Genomic DNA, 27000 nt, shown 5'->3' with positions numbered 1-27000 from the left:
TGACAGTCTTTTCTAGGAAATGATTAGTAGGTTGATATTTCAAGATTTCAAGATTATTCTGAACGAAACAATTCATTCTTTAAAATGCTGACAATTTGTACCTTGGTAAAAAGCTTCAACCCTTTCAGACCATGCTATATATATTTTTAGTTTCTTAAAAAATAAGTAGCCTAACAATTAAAAAAATTAAATAAACAAAAACGTATTTTTATAATAATAATTCATAATAATTTATCATTTAGAGTACAAATAAAGCATAGATATAATGTTGGTGTCTCTGAAATATAAATTAGGTCTGAAAGGGTTGAAACTACAGATGTGACCAGTGTCTAAAGAAAAAAAAAAGATGAGAGAAGAACATGAAGGAACATCTGGCCGAAGCTTCATACCAAATATCTTAACACCCTCCTCTATCCCACAATGCCTCTGGGTGATGTTGATTCTCCACGCATGAGCTGTGACTGACCTTCACGGCTGGTCTAAAGGAGACGGTCATATATTCTCGTCACGCAGATCACAGACGCCGCTTTCTGAGAGTGCGTGATTGATGTGTGGGAACAACTCACTACAAATTTGCGTCACACTTAATTTTGTAATGTGTCATTCTCGTACCAAACTGAATTGCTAAAATGTCTTCCATTGGCCAGACAAACAGATAGGCAGTGGAAAATCACATCCCAAACTCACAGCTGGTTGAGCAAATGTCGGGATGCAGAACAATGTTCAGTGCGCTAGATTTTACTATTTAATTCAGGGTATTTTAACTAACGCTAAATCTCAAACACATTATGTATATTTATGTAAACATTTAAAATACATTTAGGCTTCATATAAAACCTATTTCCTTAATCTCCAACATTACACACTCTTTAGGAATCCAGCTACACTTCAGTAGTTTCTTTCCAATATGGGGAAAACTAGCTGAATATATGTGCAAATTGAAATGTCATTATAAAAACGTGTAATTACCCCAAAGCAAATTAAAGATAATTACTAATGTCTTGTATATGCCTCGGTTGGAAGGGAACCACAAGTTAGATGCTTTAGGTTTACAGTATGTAAAACCATGACAACATCAGCCAGTGTGGCTGTCAAGACAACATCACAAGCTAGTTCATGAGAGATAACACACAACAAAACAAACATGTCTAAACATGAAATCCTCATGAAAGTTTTTTAAGTTCAAGTATAACAATTTCTAAAAACTAAAATTGAAATGAAAATGAATTTTTGGGTGAACTAACCCTTGAATGCATCCTTGCTGAATAAAAGTGTTAATTTCACTGTTATGACCCCAAACTTTTGAACAGTACTGTAGTATTTCTATGGTATTTTATGGTTCTTAAAAAAATACCATTGATTTACAGTGCTTCAAAATATGTACCATGGTACGTTTTCTGTTGACACAACATAGATAATACAGTTTTCTAAGGCCTTCATAGAGGCTTCATACTGTAGTGTGCTTGTGCTAGACTGTCATTATAGATCTACTTTTATACTTCTCTTCTTCGCTACTGGCAGCACACAGTCTGCGTGCTGAAACAATGCCATGGGACAAATTCAAATAATGTTTTCTAAAACTGGTTTTAAAAAATACATTCAAATCATACAACTTTTGAGCCTCTGGGGAGCTCACTAAAATATGTTTAACCAAATAAACGAGGCCTGAACTTATGCATAAACCAGCATTTACATACACAACCTACCTTTGTAGTAGAAAAGACATCGATCTGTCAGCACAAACCAGCGCTTGTTCCACTGTTTCACACCACTGCTTGCCTACATTACAGAAAAAAAAAAAGAAGAAGAAAAAAATCAAGGCCTTGAAACTGCATCTAAGTGCCTAGACGTTTTTGAAAGAGAGTGGCTTAAGTATGGATTATAGAGTTATGTCTTTAGGCTGTGAGAGAGTGTTTGTTTGTGTCTGTGTGGATGATGGTGAGGTTTAAGGATGAGCAACAGTACCTGCTTGTGAAGCCAACCCTGCCGGGCCACCTCAGCATTGGGGTTGCGCCGCATAGAGTTGGAACGCTTCCCAAACGTGGCGGTTCTCTTGGGTGTGCGCGTGCCCTGGTGGGAGAGTCACAGAGGAGTGTTAAAACAATAACACCAACGGCAAACGCACACAATCTGGGTAATGAATGACAGTGTGAATGAATTACAAAGGAAAGACATCCACCGCAGCCAGACCATTGTTAACAAAAAATAAAACCATTAAAAATAAAAATAAAGGTAGCATTTTATTTTACAGTCCTGTTTCGCATGAACATACTATGTACTTATTGTAGTAATGACACTAACTGAGTAATAACTAAGTACTAACCCTGAACCTACCGCTAAACCTAACCTTAACCCATGTAGTTACCTTTTATTACAGTACTTTCTTGGGTAACTACACTGTAAGTACAATTTAAGTGCATGCACTGTAAAATAAAGTGCAACCAAAGTAAAATTAAATATAAACTTTTTATTTTTATTTTAGTAAGATGCTAAGGCAAGTTTCATTTAAAGCTAATCTCAGAAACATTAAACAACTAATAAAAATGATTAAAGCACATAAAATTAGAAAAATAAAAGCTAATTTAAAATATTAATTCAAATGTTCTAATTCAAAAATTGTATAATAGCATATAAATAATATTAAAATAAAGACTTGTTGTTTATAACAAGTTTAAATAAAATTGTCTCTTTGTATCTTCATAATTAATATAATATAATATATAATAAAAATAACATAAAATATAATATAAAGTAATATAATAATAAAACAATATAAAATATATAATATTTGTTTTAAAACTCATATTTAATAATAAAAAATATATATTATTAATATAATAATAATAATTCTATTTCTAGAAACTAGTTAATCTATAGCAGCTGTACTGACCCGTGTGTGGTTTTGGGAGTCCGGGGGCATCTCAGAAACCATGCTGATATTGTTGGCGTTGCAGTTTGCTTCGCTGGCTTTGTTCACGGGCCCCCTGCCACCCGCCTTGCCGTTCATTTCCGAATCAGAGCTCCTGTGAGCACACACACAAAGCCATTGAACCATCCCAGCCTTTGATCCCGTAACAAACTTCTCATCTGCCGGCGTTCAACGCACCAATGCAGAGAAATCATTTTCAAACTAATACACTGACTCGAACTGGTGGAAAACTGAGGGATTATGGGAAGGAAGCACACAGGCATTTGGGAGCAGCTATTTTTATTCCCAACTGGCACCGTCGTAAGGCCGCACCCCTGAGGTTGCAGTTTAAAAACAGGCGATGGTTCACAAAGAATGTGATTGGAGTGGCGAATAGAGGAAAGAAAGAGAGAAAGAGTTGGTGGATGCAGGCCTGCAGTCTCAGGTCAATCGTATTGATCTCCTTACTGGGCCGCCCAGGCCCTCTCCAACAGCCTTCGATCCACCGACCAGCAAGATGAATTTACAATCCCCTTGAGCCGCCCGGTGGCTGAAGCTTCCATCTTGGAAAGCTCACTGTAGTGCATGCTAACATCCGCAGTCAGTTTATAGCCATACGCAAGTCATTATGAGTCTCTGAAGCAAAGAACATTACATAAACACATATGGAACAGAGCATGCACATACAGATCAAATAAGGACATAAAAACACACACAATCATTAGCGCAAAGTGGGAACACGCACACGACAGTAACAATTACTACATTAGGGCACGATAGAAACATCTTTGTGCTAATTATCTAGGCTTTATTTAGCTACCGTTGCAAACAGCGGTAATGTTCCAGCAGCTTCCTGCTTCGTAAATGGAAATTAATCAAATTAAATCCTGGATGGATCTCAGCTTTAATGGCATCGCCTCTTATTAATGTGCTATTGGCTCTCGACTCATTATATTGATCCAGAGGAGAACAAGAGGTAAGTGCATTCTCATTGTCCTGGAGAAACGTTTTACTAAATTTATAGAGGAAATCAAGGAAATTCTGACACGTTTATCCTCCACCTGTTATCTGATGCAGCTTAAAACTAATTAATAAAATGCTCTCAGCGTAATTTATCCTGACATCGCCATTTGTTTGTATTTGTGTTTCCGCAAGTGCACAATTATTGTATAGTGACTATTATACAAAAAGCCAGACAGAACAGGGCTGGTCTGACAAGTAACTGTTTTTCTGTCTCCTCATCTCCTTAGGGGCGTTCACACTGACATTTTCAGAAACAACGAGCCGGATGTTATTCATTTTCAATGAGAGTTGATTATTTACACTAGTATTACATGAGTGACACTGACAGTGACTGTTGGGAACACCATGTTTTAAGTAAACTCACTTCTCAAAATATTTTTTTTATTATACAATATTTTTACAATTTAAAATAACTGTTTTAATATATTTTAAAATGTCATTTATTCCTATGATGTCAAAGCTGAATTTTCAGCATCATTACTCCAGTCTTCAGTGTCACATGATCCTTCAAAAATCATTCTAATATGCTGATTTGGTGCTCCCAAGAAACATTTCTTATTATAATCAATGTTGAAACCAGTTTTGCGTTCAAATATTTTTTGTGGATTCTTTTGATGAATAGAAAGTTAAAAAATAGCAGCATTACTACGAAAAAAAGTAACACATTTTGATCAATTGAATGTGTCTTTGATGAATACAAGTACTAATTTCTTAAAAAAAGAAATTTCTCTGACCCTAAATTTTTTTGATGTTGCATTTACAATATATCATGGGGATGGCTACCACTGTGCATTATAAAAGAAAAGAAAAAAATACAGCCAGACAAAAATGATTACATGAATGAGTTTGTGAGCCCTTTGGACTGAAGGAATAGTTGCGGTCTCTTTTGAAAGACGACCCTTGGTTAGCTTGTTGTCAGAAATAATAAGGTATGTATTATCACAATACAAACTCTTATTCAACATGTCACAGGTTCAGCAAAGGCAGTATAAAACTAACAGCATATTTACAAAAGAATAAACAAAAGATCACTCACAGCAAGGGTTTCAAAGGTCCGTTCTCTTCCAGGTGCGTCTGGATCACTTGCTGGTGTCCAACTGTTCCGTTAGGGTCATTTTGACTGAAAATAAGAAAAAAAAGACACACTTCAGACTGATTGACAAACACTTATAAACCAGCCAAAACAATCTTTCAAAAACTGTCTAGAAGAATGTCAAGCCAAAAGCAGCTGGAACTGATTTTCCATTTGTTTAAGGTGCTCCCAAACTCGTTCTTATGGCTTCAAACCTGTTTCACAGCAGGCACATCCCTTCTTTATTAATAATTCAGCATTACAACATCATGTCCGATCAATACAGGGCCACTTTCTTTGTAAGTCCACATGAGACAACTGCTGTGGAAATTAATGGCTGTCAGAGCTTGTGAAAGAGCATGTTAAGTGTGGACAGATTTGCGCTCAATGCCAAAATATCAACAAGAACCGTTTTTAAGAACATGTCAGAGTTCATACACACCTATTATATTCAGTCTATATTCAGAAAAGACATGTCTTTTGTCCATATAAAACCCCATGAAGCCTGGAGTTCAACTTCCTGTCACACTTTCTCTGACCTCGGCTCGTGTGTTCTCCCTGTGGATGTGCGCTTGAAGCTTGTCTCTCGGGTGTATCCTACAAGTGTTTTCATTGCTGCGTGTCATTTTTCTGTCTATTGATTTTATAACTGCAGAAGAGGGAACAAGCAAATACATTTTCTCTGGGTTTCTCTCAGAGAACCATGGATACACAGACATCAAATCAAAACTAGCATTTAGAAAAGATCCAGGCCATAAGGTATAATTTTAGGCATGCTACAGTGAGGGTCAAATTTAGACTTGTTTTGCTTTAGGAACCACATAACAAAATTAGCTACTTAAACTTAAAATAAAATGAAAACTGAAAATATAAAAATAAAAGCTCAAATTAATACTATAATATATAATAATAATAATAATAATAAAATAACACTGATTAAATGGTGACCCAACAACACAGTACCAAAAAGCTAAAAGTATTGGATTCGCAGCCTTTGACACCAACAGTAAAATACATAGGCTTATAAACTTTTAAAAGGGAGAGGAAAATATTTCCTATTTATTTTGCCTATTATTATAAGTCTATTTACCTATGCTTAATCACAGTATATGGCTAATTGTATTTCATTATTTGCATTTAGTATTGATTTTGCCTGTCTGCAATGGTAAATGTAAATAAGTAAAGACAATTAATTTAATGCATTTATTGTTTTGCTTGTGAAATGTAGTGAGTTTCACACGAAGATAACTATCAACTAGCTAGAGTTAAATCCACATTTAAACCAGACATGATCGCTAAGCTAACATGAACCAATGACCTCTACAAGGCTTTTCACACTATGCTTAACCCGGTGTTAAATAGAAGTTAACCCAGGGTTAAGGATACTTTCAACCTTGAGTTAATACTTCACACTGAAAGGGTGTTAGCACCGCTTTTAACCCTAGATTAGGAAGCCCTGTTAAATGTTGTGCTAACTTGATCCAAAGTGCTAAATATCTACATTTACACAATTGGGAGATGTTTTTGTCCATAACAACTTACACTTACATCAATTATTGCAGTTGCTATCTACTGTTTGAGCCACAGACTAAATTGTGAGGGTGCTAACATGTTACGCCGTGTCAGATAGCAACCAACAACTAATCTTAAACTAAACAATTCTTGCTACATAATATATTCATGCTGTGTAGTTTCACAAATGTTCATACTCTGTTTAGTTTCACTGTCTGAGAGAAAAAGTTAAAAACATTGCCAGCAGTATTAGCGAATTTATGCGGCGACATTTCCACAAGTGTACAAGTCACATGCTTCACTTGTCTAATGGCATAAACCTTGTAAATATGAAAAAAAGAAATTTAACTCCTACGCTAACGCATTTACAATGAGGAATATGAAAACCTGACTGCGCAGAACCAATTCATGCATTATGATGGCACAAGATAACCCAGCATTAAACATGGGCTAAAAATCAACCTTGTTTAACTATTTCAAGTGTGTAAAGCCTGTTTCTTGGATCTACTGTAAAAACACTAGACTTAAGGTCCTTATATTCATCTTCCTCTTGTCCTATCTCTTCAGTTTGATGTTTTTCCTACATACAGCAGACTCACCTCTTCAGTGTTGTTGCACTGTGCACTTGAACAATATGCCAAATTCAACCACTTAAGGATAACACAAGAACTCAAAGTCTGTGTAGCCTCTGTATACACTGACACACAACGCATGCGGCCTGATAGGTCGGGGACAAGAAGCATAAGCCAAGAATACACTCATGCTGAAGGCATCCACCTCTTGACACCAAAAAGGTACACACACCAGAGCTCTGTGCTCCATATAACACCAGAGGACAAACGTTTAAACAAATCTAGCATAACAGCTTAGCCACTGAAATCAGGTTGAGGTGTGTGAGTGCACGTGTGCGCGCTCCAATGTGGTCCTGCCACTGAGCACGCTCGCTCGTGTGTAACCTATAAACCTACATAGAGGCACAAGACATTCATCTGCTCATAAGCGTTGCTAATATGACCACTAATCAATGATTGAGTTGTTAGCAAACAAGAAATTATTTAGCAGCATCGGAATGGAGCATGTAAACGGAACCACGCTGGAATCCAGCAAGGACACAAATGAGGTGCCAACGCATGCACTGGTAACAAAACACGCAAACTTTACACAAATAAACCTCAATATCTTGTAAAGATGGTCCATGAGAAAGCAAGCACTGCATTGCAGTCCTGCCTGACCTCCAGCTCAGAGTTTCCCCTCACACTGCTGGCTGCCGCTATAAACTCTCTCCCAACATCATCCTGCCTTACCTACCTCACTCGCCGGTCCGCGCGGAACTTCAGCATTTTCCCCCGGATCAATCATATAAATCAGTGGGATGAGGCCAGGTGGAGAGAATAGCAGGTTTGTGATGCCGACAACAGCGAGCCTTTATTGCAGGAGCTGTAGGGTGTTGGATACAATAATTGCTGTCCTCTTTTCTCTCCTTGAGCATGTGTGCTGTTGCCAGCCAGCTTCACTCTCTCTCTCTCTCTCTCTCTCTCTCTCTCTCTCTCTCTCTCTCTCTCTCTCTCTCTCTCTCTCTCTCTCTCTCTCTCTCTCTCTCTCTCTCTCTCACTTGCTCAACCTCTATATCTCATTCTGGCTCTCTTGCCTTCTAGATCTGCTCAGCTCAGCTTATTTGGTTACTGGTTTTGTCGGACTCTCTCTCTCTCTCCCTCACACACGTGGGGCCTCCTATCACAGATCAGATTGAGATGTAGATGCTACCCCCAAGCCTACCCGAGGAGAAATTATGACCAGAACTCCCCTGGGACGGCCATGACAGCCTTGGATGTGGTGAAGGGGAGTGGCCGAGGTAAAAAATAAAAGTCGCTACCCACTCAGGTAGACGGCTTTACAGCTGCAGCCGCCCCCTGCAGAGCCTTACCCAGAGACACACAGATCACTCCCACACCAAATCATTAGATCTGTATTTCACACTGAGACAAGCTCAACATTAAAAGCACCAAGCAAGAGTCTGGCATATTAAAATGTAATTTTGTCATATATTCACGTCAGATCCCCTTTAATATTGTCTATGGATATACCCGGTGATATTCCCTCCACTCTAATGACTCAATCATTTATCTCTGAGTAAAGCAGGATTCCTGGGTAACTACAGCAAGGATGTTTAATTGGAAATGAGGCAAGTATCACTATTACTACTGCAGGACCCTTACCTCAAGTATTGAACTTTGACTTGTATCTCATCATGAATGACACTTTACTGTCCTAAATGATCAGATGTTTTTCATATGTTGGCGGATTTTAATAAATCCCATAGAGTGAGGGTTGGACTTAAGCCATATCTAGAGACCAGAATAATCCCACCCTTTTTCACTTGACTGCTGAGGTCAGTCTCACGCTTTACCTCATCGAGGTATGTCAGAGCTGTCAAGTCTGCTGAAAACACATGGCGGTCATCCCAGTTCTTCTATCAGTGGGCTTCCATTATATGTGGTCTCACCAGATGGTCTCCGTACCACATCCCCCACTGTACACAGATATGACAGGGACACATACAAAGAGAAGGCGGCAGCTTACCTGCCCCTCTGAGGGGATTACCTACATATTGATACCCTCTTTTTACCCTGGATTTCAAACCCAATCTCCATCTCTTGCTTTCTTTAAACCATGAGTTTTTAATGTTTTAATTTAACTCTTGAATATTTAAACTAAGCCTACAGCTTATTTGCATTCCTGCTAATCCATATTGTGATTTGAAAGACTTCAGCATTCGTTCCTTTGCCATCCCTCCTTAAACCTTGGATATAAAGAGCAAGTATTAATTTAACACTAAGACACAGAGCTGGTATGGAATGTATCATACAAGCCTGTAATGTGTCTGATTTTTGCTGTACAGGATGAAACGTGGCATGCTGAGTCTAACCAGCACATCCATTTGCTAACAATTTACCTGCTGCGTTAGTGCTGTAAAAAAAAAGTCCTTCAGTGCTGTGCTTAGTATTGAGAGCAACACACTCGAACTAAAAGCGTCCTCGCGGTGGAAGAGTGAAGGTCAGCCAGAGAGCCAGTTTGTCATCTGCGCTTGCGGGACCCAAATGGTTCGTATGACGTGGTCTCCACTAACAGCACCCACTCAGAGATCATCTGGGAACACCGCAGACAATATGCGGTTTATGTTTTGTGCAGGGGTGGAATTATGATTACAGTTAAGAATGATAATGTCTACTCATTTCCAGATTGGCAAGTGTTATTTTTGTCAATTATGAGTCATAGCATAATCTTTGCTGTCACACTAAGGTTTGAACATGTAAATAAATAAATAAAATAAAAAATACTGTGGGGTGAGAACATGTAATTTATGAAAATGTGGAATTTAAAATCTAATTTAAAATAATAAATGATAAAAAGAAAACGGGTTTGAAAAATCTAAAACAAAGAATCATTAAAATACTTAAATACTGAATTTAAAATATTATTGAACTGAATAAAAAATATGAAAATAATATTTAAAATCTAATATACATAAATAGTTCTCTAAACAGTTTTGAAGTATTTTTAAAAATAATATTAAAGATTTTATGCTATTTCTGTCACGCGTGGATGTAGAGAATGTGCACGACGAAGGAGTACAGGAACAAAAACTGTATTTAAAAAAAATGCACAATGGAAATGCACATATCAGGAGATAAACTTAAACACAACCACAACAACCTTGATGATAACAGACAAAGAACTAAGGAAAACTCAGGGCTTAAATACATGAGAAGTAATTAGTGTGAAACAGACCAGGGGCCTGTACCATGAAGGTAGCTGAACAAACTCGGAGTTACAGGATTAGTTTTGAGTTGACAAAACCAAACCGATGCAATCAGGCTTTATTGGTACCATGACGCAGCTCATCAACTTTCTCTGTCAACTCAGGCTTTGATCTTAAGCTATGATTACTCCACGAGCGCGTGCACATACCAAAGTGACGTTGGCACCGAACAACCAATCGCGTTCGATATGGATAGAGCGAGAGCGATATATTCTTTACGCGGAGGAGCAAGAGATAATCATTCAGAATTACGATGAATTTAAATATGTATTACAAGCTCGAAACAATACGGTCTCTGCTGCCAAAGCAAGAGAAGACTGTTGGAGAAAGATTGCTGATTGCGTTAATGTGTAAGCTAAATAAATACGTTCTTTATTCATGTAAAATGATGTATATATAGGCTATGAATGTATGTGTGTGTGAAATATAGCCTATATTTTATAATATATAAAAAAAATTGCATATACTAATAAAGATTAATATTCATTGATTTTTAGATGCAACTCCAAACGTTCTTGGCAGCTGATAAAGACAAAATATAAAAATATAATTCAAAGTAGCCTAGTAAGTATTTACACACAACCTTTTATTATTTTATTATTAACACTTGTTTGAGGCAAACCGAAAAAAGAGTGAAATTCAGAAAACCAGTGGAGGGCCACTCCTCCAGAATACACTGAGTTGGCTCTGATAGGAATAAGGGACGGCCGATTATGGATGGGATTACAGGTGCTGTACAATCTGACCCTGGTGCTGGCTCCTCTAAGCAAGTAACACTGGGTACGTGTGTGATACATTACTATTTTAAGTTTTAAATATGGCTGACTGTATGTTCTGTAGTAGAGGGAAATGCAGTGTCCCTGTTGAAGCCAGCACACACACACAGTCTCCCACACAGAGGTCAGTATGCAGCAGACAGAACACCAGAAACATATTGGCCTACTTTTATTTATCAGGGAGGAGGAAATGATGAAGACACTCTGTCTGTGTTCTGGGACAGTTGCTCAGGTGAGTGCACTGGGCTTTTTATTAAGGCAAACATTTGAATGTGTGGCATAAAACAGGGACTGGCCCAAGTTACACATCTCTTTTATTGTAGGATTTTTCACAACCTGTCCCAGAAACTGAAGCCTCTACCTCAACAGGCTTAAAAAGAAATGTGAACAAGGTAAGGATTTAAAAACCTTGACATATATTACAGGTGTTTGTCAAGGAACTTTTTGTGAGTTGATTAGCCTCCCAAAAACTTGTAATGATCATGTTTGTGGTGGAATTATGTTTCAGGTGGAAACAGACTCAGTCAGGGCCCTTTACAAAATGAGCCTATGGAGCTAGCAGGGTTCTCAAGTTTTATCAAAAGCTTGGAGTGAGATCACATGCGGTTAGGGGAGGAGCCTAAATGGAGCCCCGCCCCCGCCTATCCCCGCCCCCAATTTTACCCATTGTTCATAATTAACCAGCAAAAATTGAAATTATAGCAATTGGTAAATCTGATAAATGACAGAGCAATTCATCACATCAAATATAGGCCTACTCTTTAATGTTATATTTCAAAATTAGGCTACAAATATATAACAAATTGCTCCAAAATGTTTGGAAAAACAATATTTTTTGCATTTTTCCCTGACATCTTTGAAAAATACAAATGCAATGGCAATGATTAGGCTAATGTATGTTTTGACAGGATATACAATATTACCAAGAGCACTCTGCTTTAGCCTTAATGTAACTAGAAATACTAATACAGTATAATATAGAATTTAAAATAAACTGAAGAAATACATCTTCATTCCTTCCCATACCCAATAACATTTCCTGAGCCAAACTGAGCCAAAGCTTTTGGCCTGGTTGCAAAGCAGTTGTAGAGTTTTTGACTGCATCAATAATGTATACGATGGGCTATATATTAAATGTTCTAGTCTAAAAATGTTAGGCGAGCTTTCTTCCAACTTACTTTCTCCATCACGACGTGTGTTCGCGCGATGTCGCGGTGGCCGAACTTCCGTGTGTGTTCGCGGGTCTAAGTTGCCTAGTAACGAACGCAATCTGGCCGAGATGCGGACGCGCCGGCGGCAGGAAACTTATCTTTGTGTGCATGGCATGCGCCTCGTATACAACGTTATATATAAAGCTTGCAGGACAACTTGGTTGGCATTGCCTTTTCAGCGTGAGATATACACGGTGTGGCGTGTGAGCGTGTGAACTGGTTGAATTGCGTGTGTCTCACGGCCAATGCGTGAGACTTGAGAACCCTGGGAGCTAGACTGCACACTAAGGAGCCTATGGAGCTAGACTGCACACTAAAGGAGCCTATAGAGCTAGACTGCACACTAAAGGAGCCTATGGAGCTAGACTGCACACTAAAGGAGCCTATGGAGCTAGACTGCACACTAAAGGAGCCTATAGAGCTAGACTGCACACTAAAGGAGCCTATGGAGCTAGACTGCACACTAAACAAGGGCCTATAGAGCTAGACTGCACACTAAAGGAGCCTATGGAGCTAGACTGCACACTAAAGGAGCCTATAGAGCTAGACTGCACACTAAAGGAGCCTATGGAGCTAGACTGCACACTAAAGGAGCCTATAGAGCTAGACTGCACACTAAAGGAGCCTATGGAGCTAGACTGCACACTAAAGGAGCCTATGGAGCTAGACTGCACACTAAAGGAGCCTATAGAGCTAGACTGCACACTAAAGGAGCCTATGGAGTTAGACTGCACACTAAAGGAGCCTATAGAGCTAGACTGCACACTAAAGGAGCCTATGGAGTTAGACTGCACACTAAAGGAGCCTATAGAGCTAGACTGCACACTAAAGGAGCCTATGGAGTTAGACTGCACACTAAAGGAGCCTATGGAGCTAGACTGCACACTAAAGGAGCCTATAGAGCTAGACTGCACACTAAAGGAGCCTATAGAGCTAGACTGCACACTAAAGGAGCCTGACTGTGAGCTGAGGAGGCTCCACATTTAAAAAATAAATGCAACAGCTGGATTAAACTGATCTCAGTATGTGAACTTATTTAACCAAGAACACTTTAACATGAATATTTATTAATGCAACTTTCTATTGCTCTCTTTCTCCCCCCCATCCCACAAAACCAATAAAACAGTTTGAGACCTGTCTGCAGTTTCAATGTGCTTTTATTAAGTGTAATATTGTATGGTGATTGCAACTACATGTGCACCAGCTGGGTGGTCAAGTGTGTTCGGGTCAGTTTCATCGGGGAGAAGCTTTCTGTGGTGTTCTGGCTCCTTTCTATGGTGGCTATATTGTGGAGAATGGTACAAGACACTATCTGTGATGCCCACTCTGGTGACTCTTAAGCGCCGAAGACAGTTGAAACGTGCCTTTAGGATGCCAAAGAACTTGTACTATGGTTTTACTGACACATGAGGGTCATGATAGGGGGTTATTGTGTAGGTTTTGCTGTCCCAATTCAAATTAACAGTGTTTTGTACTGTACCAAATTTAACTAGCTTTCCTCAAAGCGCTGACACAACATACTCACGGAAAGTAGATTGTTATCTATTAATTTTACTATTAATTTAAAGATTAATCTCACAGAAAATAATAATTTCACATGTTCACATAATCTCTACCTGAACATTAAGGCTGTGAAATGACTTTCTATTAACATAATCTGCCTCATGTTCTCCTAGAGAAGTGGAGATTGCAACATGTGTGCAGGCTATTGCTCCAATGACTCTATAGGGAATCCTATCATAAGATTAACCGAATAAAATAAAAAAAGATTTAAAATAATGCTTAACATGTACTGTATTGTATAGTACATTTCTGAAATTTGCTTTTTGAAAGAAAAAAAAACGTGATGTCACCCTATCAATATATTATCTTACTGGGAATTTATTATGTCTCTTATGGACATGGTCAATAAATGTCTGGGGAACACTATTAAACTATTAATGTACTCCTGCAGAGCGAGGACCACCTTGCGAATGGTTCGACAAACCGTGTTTTCCCCTAGATTCTGTGCATCACCGATCGTGCAAGTATGTAGGCTACCACTTGCAAAAAAAAAAAACGCAACGCAATACCATTTGTGGTACAGTAAATGCATGAATTCGACGTGTTAAATTATTTATGTGCGGCTCAGGAAGTTCGCAAAGATAAGAAATTCCTTCCGCAGAAAATCTGTATCTTTCATACAAGTAATTATCAGGAAAGGCAAGGGGATTTTGTCCGGCTAAAAACTCATTCTCTACGATGTGCTTGTCTAACAAATTTGCGCTGAGATGTCCACAGGATTTGAAAGAAAATGTAAAGCCATTGCAACAAACACTGGGAATTAGTTACGTCACCTATATGTTTCTTTGCTCACAGCTGATTGGTCAAACTTCAGTCTGAGATCTCGAATCCAGAACTTAACCTGCCCCGGAGCAGGTTAGCCGTGCAGCGTAAGATACCATGGCAACGAACACCGATTAAAGCCGAGCTACTTTCATAGTACCTAAAACTCAGGGTTGGCGGAAACTAAGCTGAAACATAGCTGGCTAGCCACCTAAACCGGCTTCATGGTACAGGCCCCTGGTGTGATAGATTCATGACCTATGGAAACAAATTAACAAACAGGGAATCTAAAAAGGAACTCAGTCAAACAGGAACAGTGCAAACAGACTGAAAAACGAAACTAAAACTGAACATGCACGTTACAATTTCTAGGCCACTAATTAAAATTTGGACATTGATCATTGACAGTCAGATGTTCTTGGTTCCACTGAAGCAAAAAATGCATCTCAAACCATGCAGATTTTTACACATCATTAAAGCAAATAAGGTTCAAACCAAATACAAAAAAAGCTCTGAAATTAATGTAAATGTCAATGTTTCACTCAAATTGTCCAGCTGATAACATAATTTGCAATGAAAAACATTGTATCAAATTAAAAACATGCAAAATAGAAGACTTAGCTGTCGGGTGCCACTGTATTTTTATCATATTTGAGTATTTATTATATTTTTGTGTGCTTGAGACCATTAAAACACACCCAACTACATATTTGACAAGATACCCATGAACATCACTGCTAGTATTTCATGATGTCAGTTCTACAGTGCTCCTGTAAAAGGAACCACCGTATTTTGGCTACTGGTGTTCAGCACATAGACAGGTTTTCAGGTTTCAGCTGAGAACAAAATCCAGCATTAAACCTGACAGTCTCTTGTTCCCCTGCCATATAGAGAGAAACGAGAAGCATGGCACAGCAGGATTAAGCTTCTCATCTCCCTGTCATTGCATCAGACAAGTCAGATAAAGCAAAAAAAGGAGTGTAAAGAACTGCCTCACACTGGCTCGTGGACTACCATTAAACCACAAAGGAAGGAACAATTACACCGTTAAATGTATCTGTGATGTCATTCTAATGCACATTGTTAAAAAGATGCTAATTAGACAGAGGACAGTGCTGAGTGGGATGTGCGTGTACGTGCCTGTGCATATAAATGTGCGCACGTGTGGTTTCATTCTTTCTGTCATCGCTACGAGATGATGCAATCGCAAGCCAAACCTCTGACCTCAGCACCACCAAGATGGTGGCGGCGAGCAACATCACAATTGCCACATCACAGCGACCACATCCTCACCGCCAGCCCGCTTGCCAGAGGATGAGTGGGAAGAAAGACGAGAGTGGGTTGGAGGGACGATGGGAGGAAAGGAGGGAGGGATGGGGGATGAATAATTACACTTGAGTGCTGCCTCCAATGAGCTTGCAGTGGCAGAATCGCACAGCGAACCACAAAGCGATGCGCTGATCACTGGCAGTTTTCTGAAGCTCACAACAGCAACATTTCCGCTGAGTCTATTTCAACGATAAAGATGGAGCTAATGGCATCCTAATGTCTGTAGAGAGAATATGTACGTGAATAGAAACAGACTGATGTCATAGACTAAATGTATAATGGATAATAATGATATGACAATGTCAATTACTGCTTTAAATCACTCATGGTCATTTAAAACTCAATTTGTTTTCTTGGAGAAGTGAGAAAGAGCAGATGTGGTTTTTCAGCTGTTTACCTAGCAACAGCAATCCTGAGATTGCACACACGTGTTCACACTCACATGCAATGACTCATCCCGCACTGAGGATGTCAGAGACAGAGCCCTTAAACGTAAGTACAACGTGTGGCACAGGATGAAAGTTGTGTTGGACGTGCAGTTACACAGACATCAGTCACCGAGCACCACAAACAAACAGCAGCCACCTTTTACAGTTCCTCCTGAACCAAAACAATGAGCTTCTGCTGCGTTCACACCATAACTGCCGTAATTTGGAAGATATAGAAACCGAATTTATGCGTTTCAACTGCAACACTATCAACCCCAAAATTAACTGTAGCAGTCAGGTGGTACAGGTCAGTGCTCTTTAAGTTGTTTATGGTCATTATTATTGTAATGTTACTTGCTTTTAGACATGAGGTAGTTTAACGCCGTCTCTCATGATGCTTTTGTTCGCTCTGGCTGTACACATTCATGTGTTTTGGAGAAGGCGTGGTTTATGAGACGCTCTGAAGGGAGGGTGGGATCTTATGCTTTCAATGCTAGCTCGCTATTGCTAGGCTCTCTGAAAAATACCTACCTTACCTTTAACAAAAGATCTACCACCACTCCATTAGGACACACGAACACTAACTGTGGATATACACTCACCGGCCACTTTATTAGGTACCCCATGCTAGTAACGGGTTGGACCCCCTTTTGCCTTCAGAACTGCCTCAATTCTTCGTGGCATAGATTCAACAAGGTGCTGGAAGCATTCCTCAGGGAGTTTGGTCCATATTGACATGATGGCATCACACAGTTGCCGCAGATTTGTCGGCTGCACATCCATGATGCGAATCTCCCGTTCCACCACATCCCAAAGATGCTCTATTGGGTTGAGATCTGGTGACTGTGGAGGCCATTTTAGTACAGTGAACTCATTGTCATGTTCAAGAAACCAATTTGAAATGATTAGAGCTTTGTGACATGGTGGAAGTAGCCATCAGAGGATGGGTACATGGTGGCCATAAAGGGATGGACATGGTCAGAAACAATGCTCAGGTAGGCCGTGGCATTTAAACGATGCCCAATTGGCACTAAGGGGCCTAAAGTGTGCCAGGAAAACATCCCCCACACCATTACACCACCACCACCAGCCTGCACAGTGGTAACAAGGCATGATGGTTCCATGTTCTCATTCTGTTTACGCCAAATTCTGACTCTAACATCTGAATGTCTCAACAGAAATCGAGACTCATCAGACCAGGCAACATTTTTCCAGTCTTCAACTGTTCAATTTTGGTGAGCTCTTGCAAATTGTAGCCTCTTTTTCCTATTTGTAGTGGAGATGAGTGGTACCCGGTGGAGTCTTCTGCTGTTGTAGCCCATCCGCCTCAAGGTTGTGCGTGTTGTGGCTTCACAAATGCTTTGCTGCATACCTCGGTTGTAACGAGTGGTTATTTCAGTCACTGTTGCCCTTCTATCAGCTCGAACCAGTCTGGCCATTCTCCTCTGACCTCTGGCATCAACAAGGCATTTCCGCCCACAGAACTGCCGCTCACTGGATGTTTTTTCTTTTTCGGACCATTCTCTGTAAACCCTAGAGATGGTTGTGCGTGAAAATCCCAGTAGATTAGCAGTTTCTGAAATACTCAGACCAGCCCTTCTGGCACCAACAATCATGCCACGTTCAAAGTCACTCAAATCACCTTTCTTCCCCATACTGATGCTCGGTTTGAACTGCAGGAGATTGTCTTGACCATGTCTACATGCCTAAATGCACTGAGTTGCCGCCATGTGATTGGCTGCTTAGAAATTAAGTGTTAACGAGCAGTTGGACAGGTGTACCTAATAAAGTGGCCGGTGAGTGTATATATATATACATATATATATATTCACTGACTTAAAGACTCGAGACTAATCATATATTGTATTAAATACTTATATACTATAGTAGATGTAAGGATGAAACTAAAACTAAATCTTCTATATGTTGATAAATTAAAATTAATGTACTATTGAAATTGATTTCTGGACATCATAATGTTATTTTATGTGCATTTGTTATTGTACATTTCTGATAGTCTTGTATTAGCAGACACCCCGTGTCCCACCCACTTTTTAAAACAATGTTACGCCACTGGTATTACTTCACTTTATTTTTTAAAGTACTGACATCAAACTTTTGAATAGTATAGTGTATAACAAAATTAAGTGAGGATATTCAATTCAACTTCAATTCAAAACACATTCTTTGAATACAGCTCTTATATGAGTTGAAAGGAACATGTTTCCTTTCAAGGTTGGGATATTAAAGCCAGGGGCTGTTGGGTACAAAAGAAAAAAAGGGATACTCCTCAAGTAAATTTATCTTGGTTTAAGAATAGGAAAACAAGACTAAATATTTGTTCTTGTCTTTTTTTGCAGTGAACAAGAGTGGGTGATTCTAGAGCAGCTTATACAGTTGCTCTCAGTGGGCTGTCCTTAGGGGGATGCATCATGGGAACTGAAGGGAGTTTCCCACTACTTCCCTTCATGTTCTTCAAAGCTAAGGTTACATTTTCTGACTGCCAAGAGCTGCCCAGGGCTCCCTGCCTTCAACGAGTTTAATCTCATAGTAGAGAGAAAGAGGAAAAAAGACGGTGAGAGAACGAGGGAGAGAGACAGAGAGGGAGGAAAGCAGCAGTACTAAAAGGAAAAGAGCAGAGGTGGGGAAATTTACCTGTGTCTAATTAATGATGGGGCTGCGGTGAGTATTGATTGTTAAGACTCACCCAAATGGATCAATGCACAATGTGGAAAAGGGCTGCTGACAAAGCTTTCTCTCAAGACTATCCCATTGAGTACTGCGCTCAGTGTGGCATGAGGCCGTCCATTAAACTGCTTTTCACCTAACGTAAAAGCATTTAATTCCTGACTTTAAAGGAAAAGAATACACCTGAAAATCAGTCATTATTTACTCACTCTCTGTCATTATTTACTCACCCTCATGTCGTGACAAACCCATATGCAGTTTGTTTTCTGTGGAACACGAAAGTAAAACTTTCTGATTGATATTTACGCAACTCTTTCCATACTGACCATACCTGTCGAATTCCAAAAAACAGAGAATAAGATTACAATTTTGGTTTGTTTCTCACACAAAACAATCACTTGGCGCACACATCATACAGACCACTTTTTTCGTGCATTTATGTTGTTTTTTTTTTTTCATTTTTTGTTCACTTTTCATTTTCATTTTGAGATTGACTCTTAATTCCAGAAAAAAGTACTTGCATACAAGTTTGGAATGACATGAGGCTAAATAAATGACCACATTTTTCATATTTAGGTGATACATCTCTTTAATTGCTCAGGTAGCCCTGTTGCAATGAAAAGGTTTACGCTGTAAGCTCTAAAGTAATGAAATCTTAAAGCTATAAAATTTACAATAAACTCATCACTCAGGCTTTATCACCACTGTCTATTTTGTTTATTAGTTTGATTGTAAGTAGTTTCACACAGCCTGCCTGCCACAGACTCAATAAATGATGAAATATTTAACGTACACCCAATGGCGGGATACATCACATGGGTGAAACTTGCTCCGAGCCACAAAAACACAAAGCTTACATGACCATTTGGTAAAATGATTCACAGATTGATCTTCCAGGACGGGACGAATATCCCTCTAGCCGTCCAGCAGACGGTAAATCTGTTAGACACGCCCAGATGACATCACAGCAGTGGAGAGTGTTTAGTGCCCACTGTCAGGTTTGCTGGCCGAAGCTCAATCCTCTCTCTCTCTCTCTCTCTCTCTCTCTCTCTCTCTCTCTCTCTCTCTCTCTCTCTCTCTCTCTCTCTCTCTCTCTCTCTCTCTCTCTCTCTCTTTCTATTGGAGATATAAACACAGACGGGCACTGTGCTCTCCCTGACCAAGTCAAACAATACTTTCCAGAACATTGCTGAGCTGTGCTTGCTTTCTTCTGTGAGATTCATTGCTCAGCAGTGCTTACGATATTCCTGTAATTTCAGGTGGAACTGTGTATGTTTACGTAAGAAGAGACCTGGCAAACGTTCAGACTCTACACTGATATATGCGCATTTATGGTTCCAATAAAACACGTTGCTTTATGATAACACTGATCATTATGTAATTTATGATTTTAGCCAGATTATTGTGCCACATCCTGCTGCTTCATTTAAACAAACAATAGGAGCTTCATTACAAAAGGAGGATCATAGGAAGACACAGAGGCTCACATACACCTTAAAAAGGTCTGTGAGTAAAGTTAGATTTGACAGAATGAATAAAGTTGGCATTCGCTGCCCTGACTGAAGCAGAAATCAGTCAAGTGTTGATGGAGGTGCAGGTGCTACAGTAAAATCAGGAGATATGGGTAATTGAATCCCTCTGTTGGCAAAAATTCAACTCCGCTTTTATCACTGCTATATGAGAGAATACTATCATGTGTGTAGACTTACTATGTCCATAGGTTATTCCTTTTGTAACATACACTACCATTTAAAAGTTTGGGATCTGTAAGATGTTTTAACAGTTTTTGAAAGAAGTCTCTTATGCTCACCAAGGCTGCATTTATTTGAGGAAAAATACAGTAAAACAGTAATATTGTAAAATTTTATTTCAGCATCATTATTCCAGTCTTCAGTGTAACATGATTCTTCAGAAATCATTTTAATATGCTGATTTGGTGCTCAAAATAGATTTCCTATTTCTATGAATGTTGAAAACATTTGTCCAGTTGTTATTTTTTTACCGCCAGGATTTTTTGATGAATTGAAAGTACAAAATAACAGAATTTATTTCAAATCTTCTGTAAGATTATAAACACCTTTACTGTCACTTTGCTGAATAATAGCATACCTGAATATTGAGGTGTGCATTAGGCCAAAACAATGACGGTGTTGAAGACAAAACGTGAAAGTATAACTTGCCTGTCTCAATATTACTTCCATGTCTCCTTGTTGTCTATTTACAATAATATCGGCTTAAAACAATTTACAGCATTATCCTATAAATCTTAGCAAGTTTGTAATTCAATTACAAAAGTTTTCAAATTTGTAGTTATTGTTTGTAATTCAACTAATTGAATTTGTTGAATTTGTAATTCATCAAACACAAGCAACATTTTAACACCGTATTGTTAAAAAATTAACATTTCGAGAAAAATGTTGTATAATCAGAATTAAGTATTAAGTTGAGAGTAATGTCCAATAGGCATTTTATAAAAAAAAGAGTCAAAATAAAACTGTAACGTTATAATTAATAATATTGAAACAAATTGAAAAATAAAAATGAATAGCATACTGTAAGGTTAGAGGAAATAGTATAGGACATTGGTGTTAAGCTAATGTAACATATTTGTTTTGGAAAAATGCACTCGTAACCTCTTGTGAGTTGCAGGATCCTTCAACTTAACCAGGGTCCATCAAGGACCTCGTCCACTTGAGACAAGAGATTAAGAATGAGGCAATATCCTTTTAGGAACACAAGGGAGTTAGCAAATCCCCAACCACAAGACATGGCTTAAGACTGAGACTGTGGTTAAAGCAAAAAATGTAAGTACACACACGCCAACACAACTTCATACAAAGAATGTGTCCTTTGACCTGCATCTCAGAGAGACAAACACAATTACAACTTCAGACAAATCCAGATTTCAACATCACAATTTTTCTATCTGCAAAACAACAGTGCACTACATGGGGAGTCCGAAGTGAACATATAAAGAGCTAAACAAGCTAGTTAATACCAGGTTTACATTAGATTTGTAAACCTGAAACATACTTCCACAAAGGCAGGCGATCAATAAAAAACAATTCAGTTCAATCAAATAATATTGTTGGAAAGTGCACGGTTCCTGTTCCCCAAGGTGACAGCTATGTGGTTGAGTGCAGTTTTTAAAATGCGTTTGGGACCACATGTAGTAAAGCGACAGTTTATTAGGTTTATAAAAAGTCCATTTCCTTCCAAACTTTGATTGCAAGTAACTGCCCACTGTTGCTTTAAAAAAAAAAAACTTTCATCTGTCGGTGTGACAGTACAATATACAGTATCGTAACATAATAGATTCAATATTTAAAAAATGTAAAGATGAAAATCATAGGCGAAAGAATCCATAAACTAACACTAAAAAAATTATGATTCATTAAGAGAAAATCCAGGTATTTTTCTCCTTCCTAATCTAAATAAAAAATTGTTTAAAAAAAAAGTATTTTACTTACATTTACTTATTATTTATATCACATAATTTCTTTATATTTTTCTTGACACTGTGTAAATACTCTGTTATAATTAATAAAGTGTTTGAGCTTGACCAGAATATATATTACGACACAAGTATCATAAAGTTATAGAGTTCAAAAACTACACATATGGCCTGTAGAAAGCGTTTTGAATAATTTTGCACTTTGCATGACGCTGTGCCTGAGAATACAGTTTAGCAATATAATAATCTCACTACTGATGGATACTAGAGAAATTATAGTTTTTCTTAATTTATTCAGATCCAAATTTGCACACGTGCTTTAATCCAAATGACATACACTCAAAATGTTTCCAGAGCTCTTTATGCTATGGTGGGTTTTATGTAAACACAACTATAATAACTCACAGATAAGAGTAGGATATGTGCTGTGGAATTTGCTTAAAAAGGATTCAAATACACCCACGGCCTCGATAATTATTTCATCTAATGTCCTCCTTGCGCTAACACAAAGCATTCTCACTCTATAGAGTCGAGGCCAAATTGAAACTGCTGATAACATGTGGAAAATTAATTTAACTTTCCAGAAACTGTGTGGAAATAAATTCAATGCAGTGCAACAACACTAATTAGCTCAAGTCAATACTAGAAAAAAAATAATTCCAGGTTAGCTAGGGTTTATGACAATGTTTGAAAAAGCTTAATAAATCATGTGAATACAAGCACACAAGACATCTCTTACAAAATATTTACCATGGTAGCTGCCAAAATCGTGAAGTTACTACTGTTTACTACGGTGGAACCATAACACATTAAAATGGGATCTCCTTCAAACAGTGTATGAAGCTTTCAGAATCTTGCTGGCTAAGAACAAGTTACCACAGATTTACTGCAGTACAATATTGTGAAAGAAACTATGTTTACCATGGTACATTTTTCTATGCAAGTTAAAGTGCGATAAGTGAGTTGCAAAAACATAGCACCAGATTCTATTCACAAACTAATGTTCAAAACTCCCTGGGTGATGACATCAATCAAACGAAGCTAATACTGGAAACAAGTGATAATTAAAAGTTTCCATTACCTAAGCACGAATAAATTAACACATAGATGTATTTTTGGTTTGAACAACTTTTTCATTCAATTACTTGCAATTCTGGACTAAGCTAAGTAATTAACATGCTCCCAGTGTATAGCACATATCAAACATTGAAAAAACAAGAATTCAATTAGCTATCAGAGGAAGCCTATTGGGACCTGCGTGAAATAAGATATGACAGAGTTGTAAGTGCTTCTTAGAGGACACTTGCAATGAAACGACTAGTTGGTGGGTTGCCTGAATGACTAGTCAGCTAAGGAGTCCCTGTATAATTAGGCTGGTTTCGGGTTCACCTTACCCTGAACAAAAATGTTTCTCAAGAGACATTTACAAAAGATGCATTATTGCATTTAAAAACAGTGAACCAATTTTAAGTTTTAATATGTCAGTCAGCGGTGATGTTTTAAAGGGGATAAATTTAGTCGACCCTCACATTGTGACTACAATCTGTTGGTATAAGATTTTTCTTTTTCTGCAGATTTGAGATCAGTATTGTCATTTAATTACATAGTAGAAGGGGTTTAGAAGAACTGGATGAGGAAAACTGAAACAGGCAAGTGACATGGCAGCCTAGATCACTCACAGCCCAATGAGATTGGTCTTGGGCCATACAGCAGAAGTCCTATTTGTGCATCTGTTCCCTTGTCAGGTCAGAGAAGAAATAGGCCAAGCTACAACAGAGACAACAGATGCCCCTCCTAGATAACCTACTATAGTAAGATTGCAGTGGAACATGAGAGATGATGACACACTTGTACTCAACAAATATGCCTTACTTTTGTTTTAAACTGGGTAAGGACGTGCATGTCCACATTTCACGTGAGATATGTTGATAAGACTGCAATGCCTGTCATGCACCTAGTGGGTAATGGCTTTCAGACACGTACGATACATTGAAATGATACGTTCCTGACACTCCTGAAGCCTCAAGCAGCACTTTAAACCACCTGAATGTGCCCTTGTTTTTTCCACTGACAAATCCTTATTGAAGGATGAGACCTAGTCACTCGCACACACTCACACCAGCTGGAGAGAGGCGTTCCCAGAACATTCCAGAGCACAATACCACCTCCAGTGGGCAAAACACACTTCTTTCCTTGGATACTTGCTCGTTGGTGAGGGTTGAGGACAGAAAACAGGCTAGCAGGCTCCAATCTTTCAACAAATAGGATGACTTGTGCTAACACTAGATAATTTCAAATCAACACAAATTCCCGACAATACCTCTTAAGTCTTGCCGAACACTGAGCCTCAGGGAATGCTGGTCTTTCCACCCTTACAAACACTGTCAGCATAGTTTTATTCAACTATAAGAGAACTGGTAACCTGGGTAGTTGTCAATCGATGGGTTCCACTCATGGGATGATGGGAAAATCACGTTTAGCAGATACAGATACCTCGGGATAGTTATAGCACAGGGGTGTCCAATGCTGCTGCTGGAGGGCTACTATCCTGTACATTTCATCTCTAATCCAAATCAAACACACCTGAGCCAGCTAATCAAGGTCTTTGGGGTTGCTTGAAACTTCCAGGCAAGTGTGTTTTGAGCAGGTTGAAGCTAAACTCTGCAGGACATTGACCCTCAAGGAGGAAGATTGGACACCCCTTGTTTAGCATTCTGAACCTTGCAAGCTACTGAACACCAAGTACTTGGTTTTATTTCTACACCACCAGACTGATTGTTTTATGCTGCAAGTTATTGTTCTTGCCTGACAGCACTTTCGCGCTTTGAACTTTACTGCAAGCGAACTGTTTAAGTGAGAGAAGTTCTTCTAGTCAAAATACTCAGGCCTGCCCTGTGTTTCCCAAGAGTAATCAAGACTTGGAGGTTCACCTTCACGTCTGCAAGCAAACTCACACTTTACACAAATTTCCCATCTGGGAACAATAAGGAAAAACTCCATTCCCACTTTGTTTACTAATCCTTGCAACCAGACATTTTATTGAAGATACACCTTTAGTAAACATAGAGTTGAGCCATTAGTGATAATGTTTTACAAGAAGGTGAAGGGTTAAGGATAGGAGGTGGTTCTTAAACCTGATAACCTTCCTGGTATGAAACACTAGAAACTCATTGTGAGTGTACAACTTCTACCAGTTTTAGTATAAATATAAGGCTTAAGCTGGTAGCTGTGTTTTAAAAGCATGGTAGCTGGTCCAAGCTGGTTATTAGTTGGTTGAGGCCGGTTGACCAGCCACCATGTTCCAAAAACCACCTTAAATAGCTCAAGGTGGCATGATGACTGATGAGCTGGTTTGTTCCAGGTCCAAGATGGCCAAAGGGAGTGTCCAGGCAACACAAATAATCTCCACAGTAAAAAATGACCACAGTAAAAGAAAAGCTATTTTAAAAAAAGCTATTCAGGTAATTCAACGCTTGAGCTAGGATTAAAAAAAACAAATTCGCTTAGCAAATAAACCATGGGGCACATTCAGAATTTAACTGGTTATCCAATAACAGAGAGACCAATGCTAAGTTTACTCCTGAATGAAAAGTGAAGGAAGTCACGGATGTAAAGCACACATATGAAAGAAGTTTACAAGAATCAAAAGAGTTCAAACTTTACAGAAAATGCCATGTACCAATATGCTGTAAGATCGTACGATCTTTGTTGTGGTGCTATATTCCAGGCTTCTGGATCCTACAGAAGCCCCACGCCCCCATCTATCCATCGATACAAACACATACATAACTCATGGTCTCCTCTTGCTTCCTATCCAGAAGTAGTCCAAACAGCCCAGCACAAAGTACTACCTCTGCACCTAAACCAGCATTAACTAAAAAACAAAAACAAAACTTTAGATGACCTACCTCTCTACGCCTTCCTCCTGTGTGTCCTCTTTCATTCTTCTTTCGGGTTCCTAATCTGTATATTGTTCTCTACGGTTCCTTTTGCCTTCGTTTTTATCCTCTCCAACTTTCTCTCAACTCTCACTTTGTCCTTCTCCACACTATATCTCTCTTTTTGTGTCGGCTGTTGAACCAGAGCCAGGGTCCAGAATGAGTGGAATTTAAACAAGAAAAGCAGAAACAATCGCTTCTTTGCGGGTAATATCTTTTCTTTCTCCTGCAGCTGAACTCGCGCTCACATATGGATTACATTCCCAGGGAGGCAGCTAGCTGGATTTAAGCACAGTGGCTTTCTCTCTCTCTCTCTCTCTCTCTCTCTCTCTCTCTCTCTCTCTCTCTCTCTCTCTCTCTCTCTCTCTCTCTCTCTCTCTCTCTCTCTCTCTCTCTCTCTCTCTCTCTCTCTCTCTCTCTCTCTCTCTCTCTCTCTCTCTCATACTCCCCTACGAATCCCCCCACAGCACAGCCCCTGTCCGCTCCCTCATTTCTGCGGTGCTGTTTCTACTCTAA

At 38.9% G+C, this 27000-nt stretch overlaps 1 protein-coding gene across 12 annotated transcripts in view; it reads right to left on the bottom strand.

Moving 5' to 3' along the window:
- plekha6 (pleckstrin homology domain containing, family A member 6) overlaps nucleotides 1-27000 on the bottom strand; it is a 154707-nt gene that overhangs the window by 112682 nt on the left and 15025 nt on the right. For 5 of the 12 annotated variants that reach the window (XR_008809379.1, XM_056269837.1, XM_056269838.1 and 2 more), the window contains exons 1-5: nucleotides 26455-26796; nucleotides 4968-5051; nucleotides 2891-3023; nucleotides 1966-2070; nucleotides 1707-1779 (exon numbers count right to left, since the gene is read on the bottom strand). Coding sequence is in view for 11 of the 12 variants with exons in the window: in XM_056269837.1 (XP_056125812.1) it covers nucleotides 1707-1779; nucleotides 1966-2070; nucleotides 2891-3023; nucleotides 4968-5051; nucleotides 26455-26489 (430 nt within the window). In the remaining variant the exon portion in view is untranslated. Of the gene's footprint in view, nucleotides 1-1706; nucleotides 1780-1965; nucleotides 2071-2890; nucleotides 3024-4967; nucleotides 5052-7823; nucleotides 7970-26454; nucleotides 26798-27000 lie in introns of those variants that run through there. The other 7 variants (XM_056269846.1, XM_056269842.1, XM_056269850.1 and 4 more) reach the window with 4 other exon arrangements.

This window comes from Rhinichthys klamathensis, unplaced genomic scaffold, assembly GCF_029890125.1.
Source record: "Rhinichthys klamathensis goyatoka isolate OS25496 unplaced genomic scaffold, OSU_Roscu_1.1 h1tg000291l_1, whole genome shotgun sequence".
NCBI classification, from domain to species: Eukaryota; Metazoa; Chordata; class Actinopteri; order Cypriniformes; family Leuciscidae; genus Rhinichthys; species Rhinichthys klamathensis.
The sequence above is the reverse complement of the archived record's forward strand: the minus strand, read 5'-3'. Positions and strand labels throughout refer to the sequence as shown.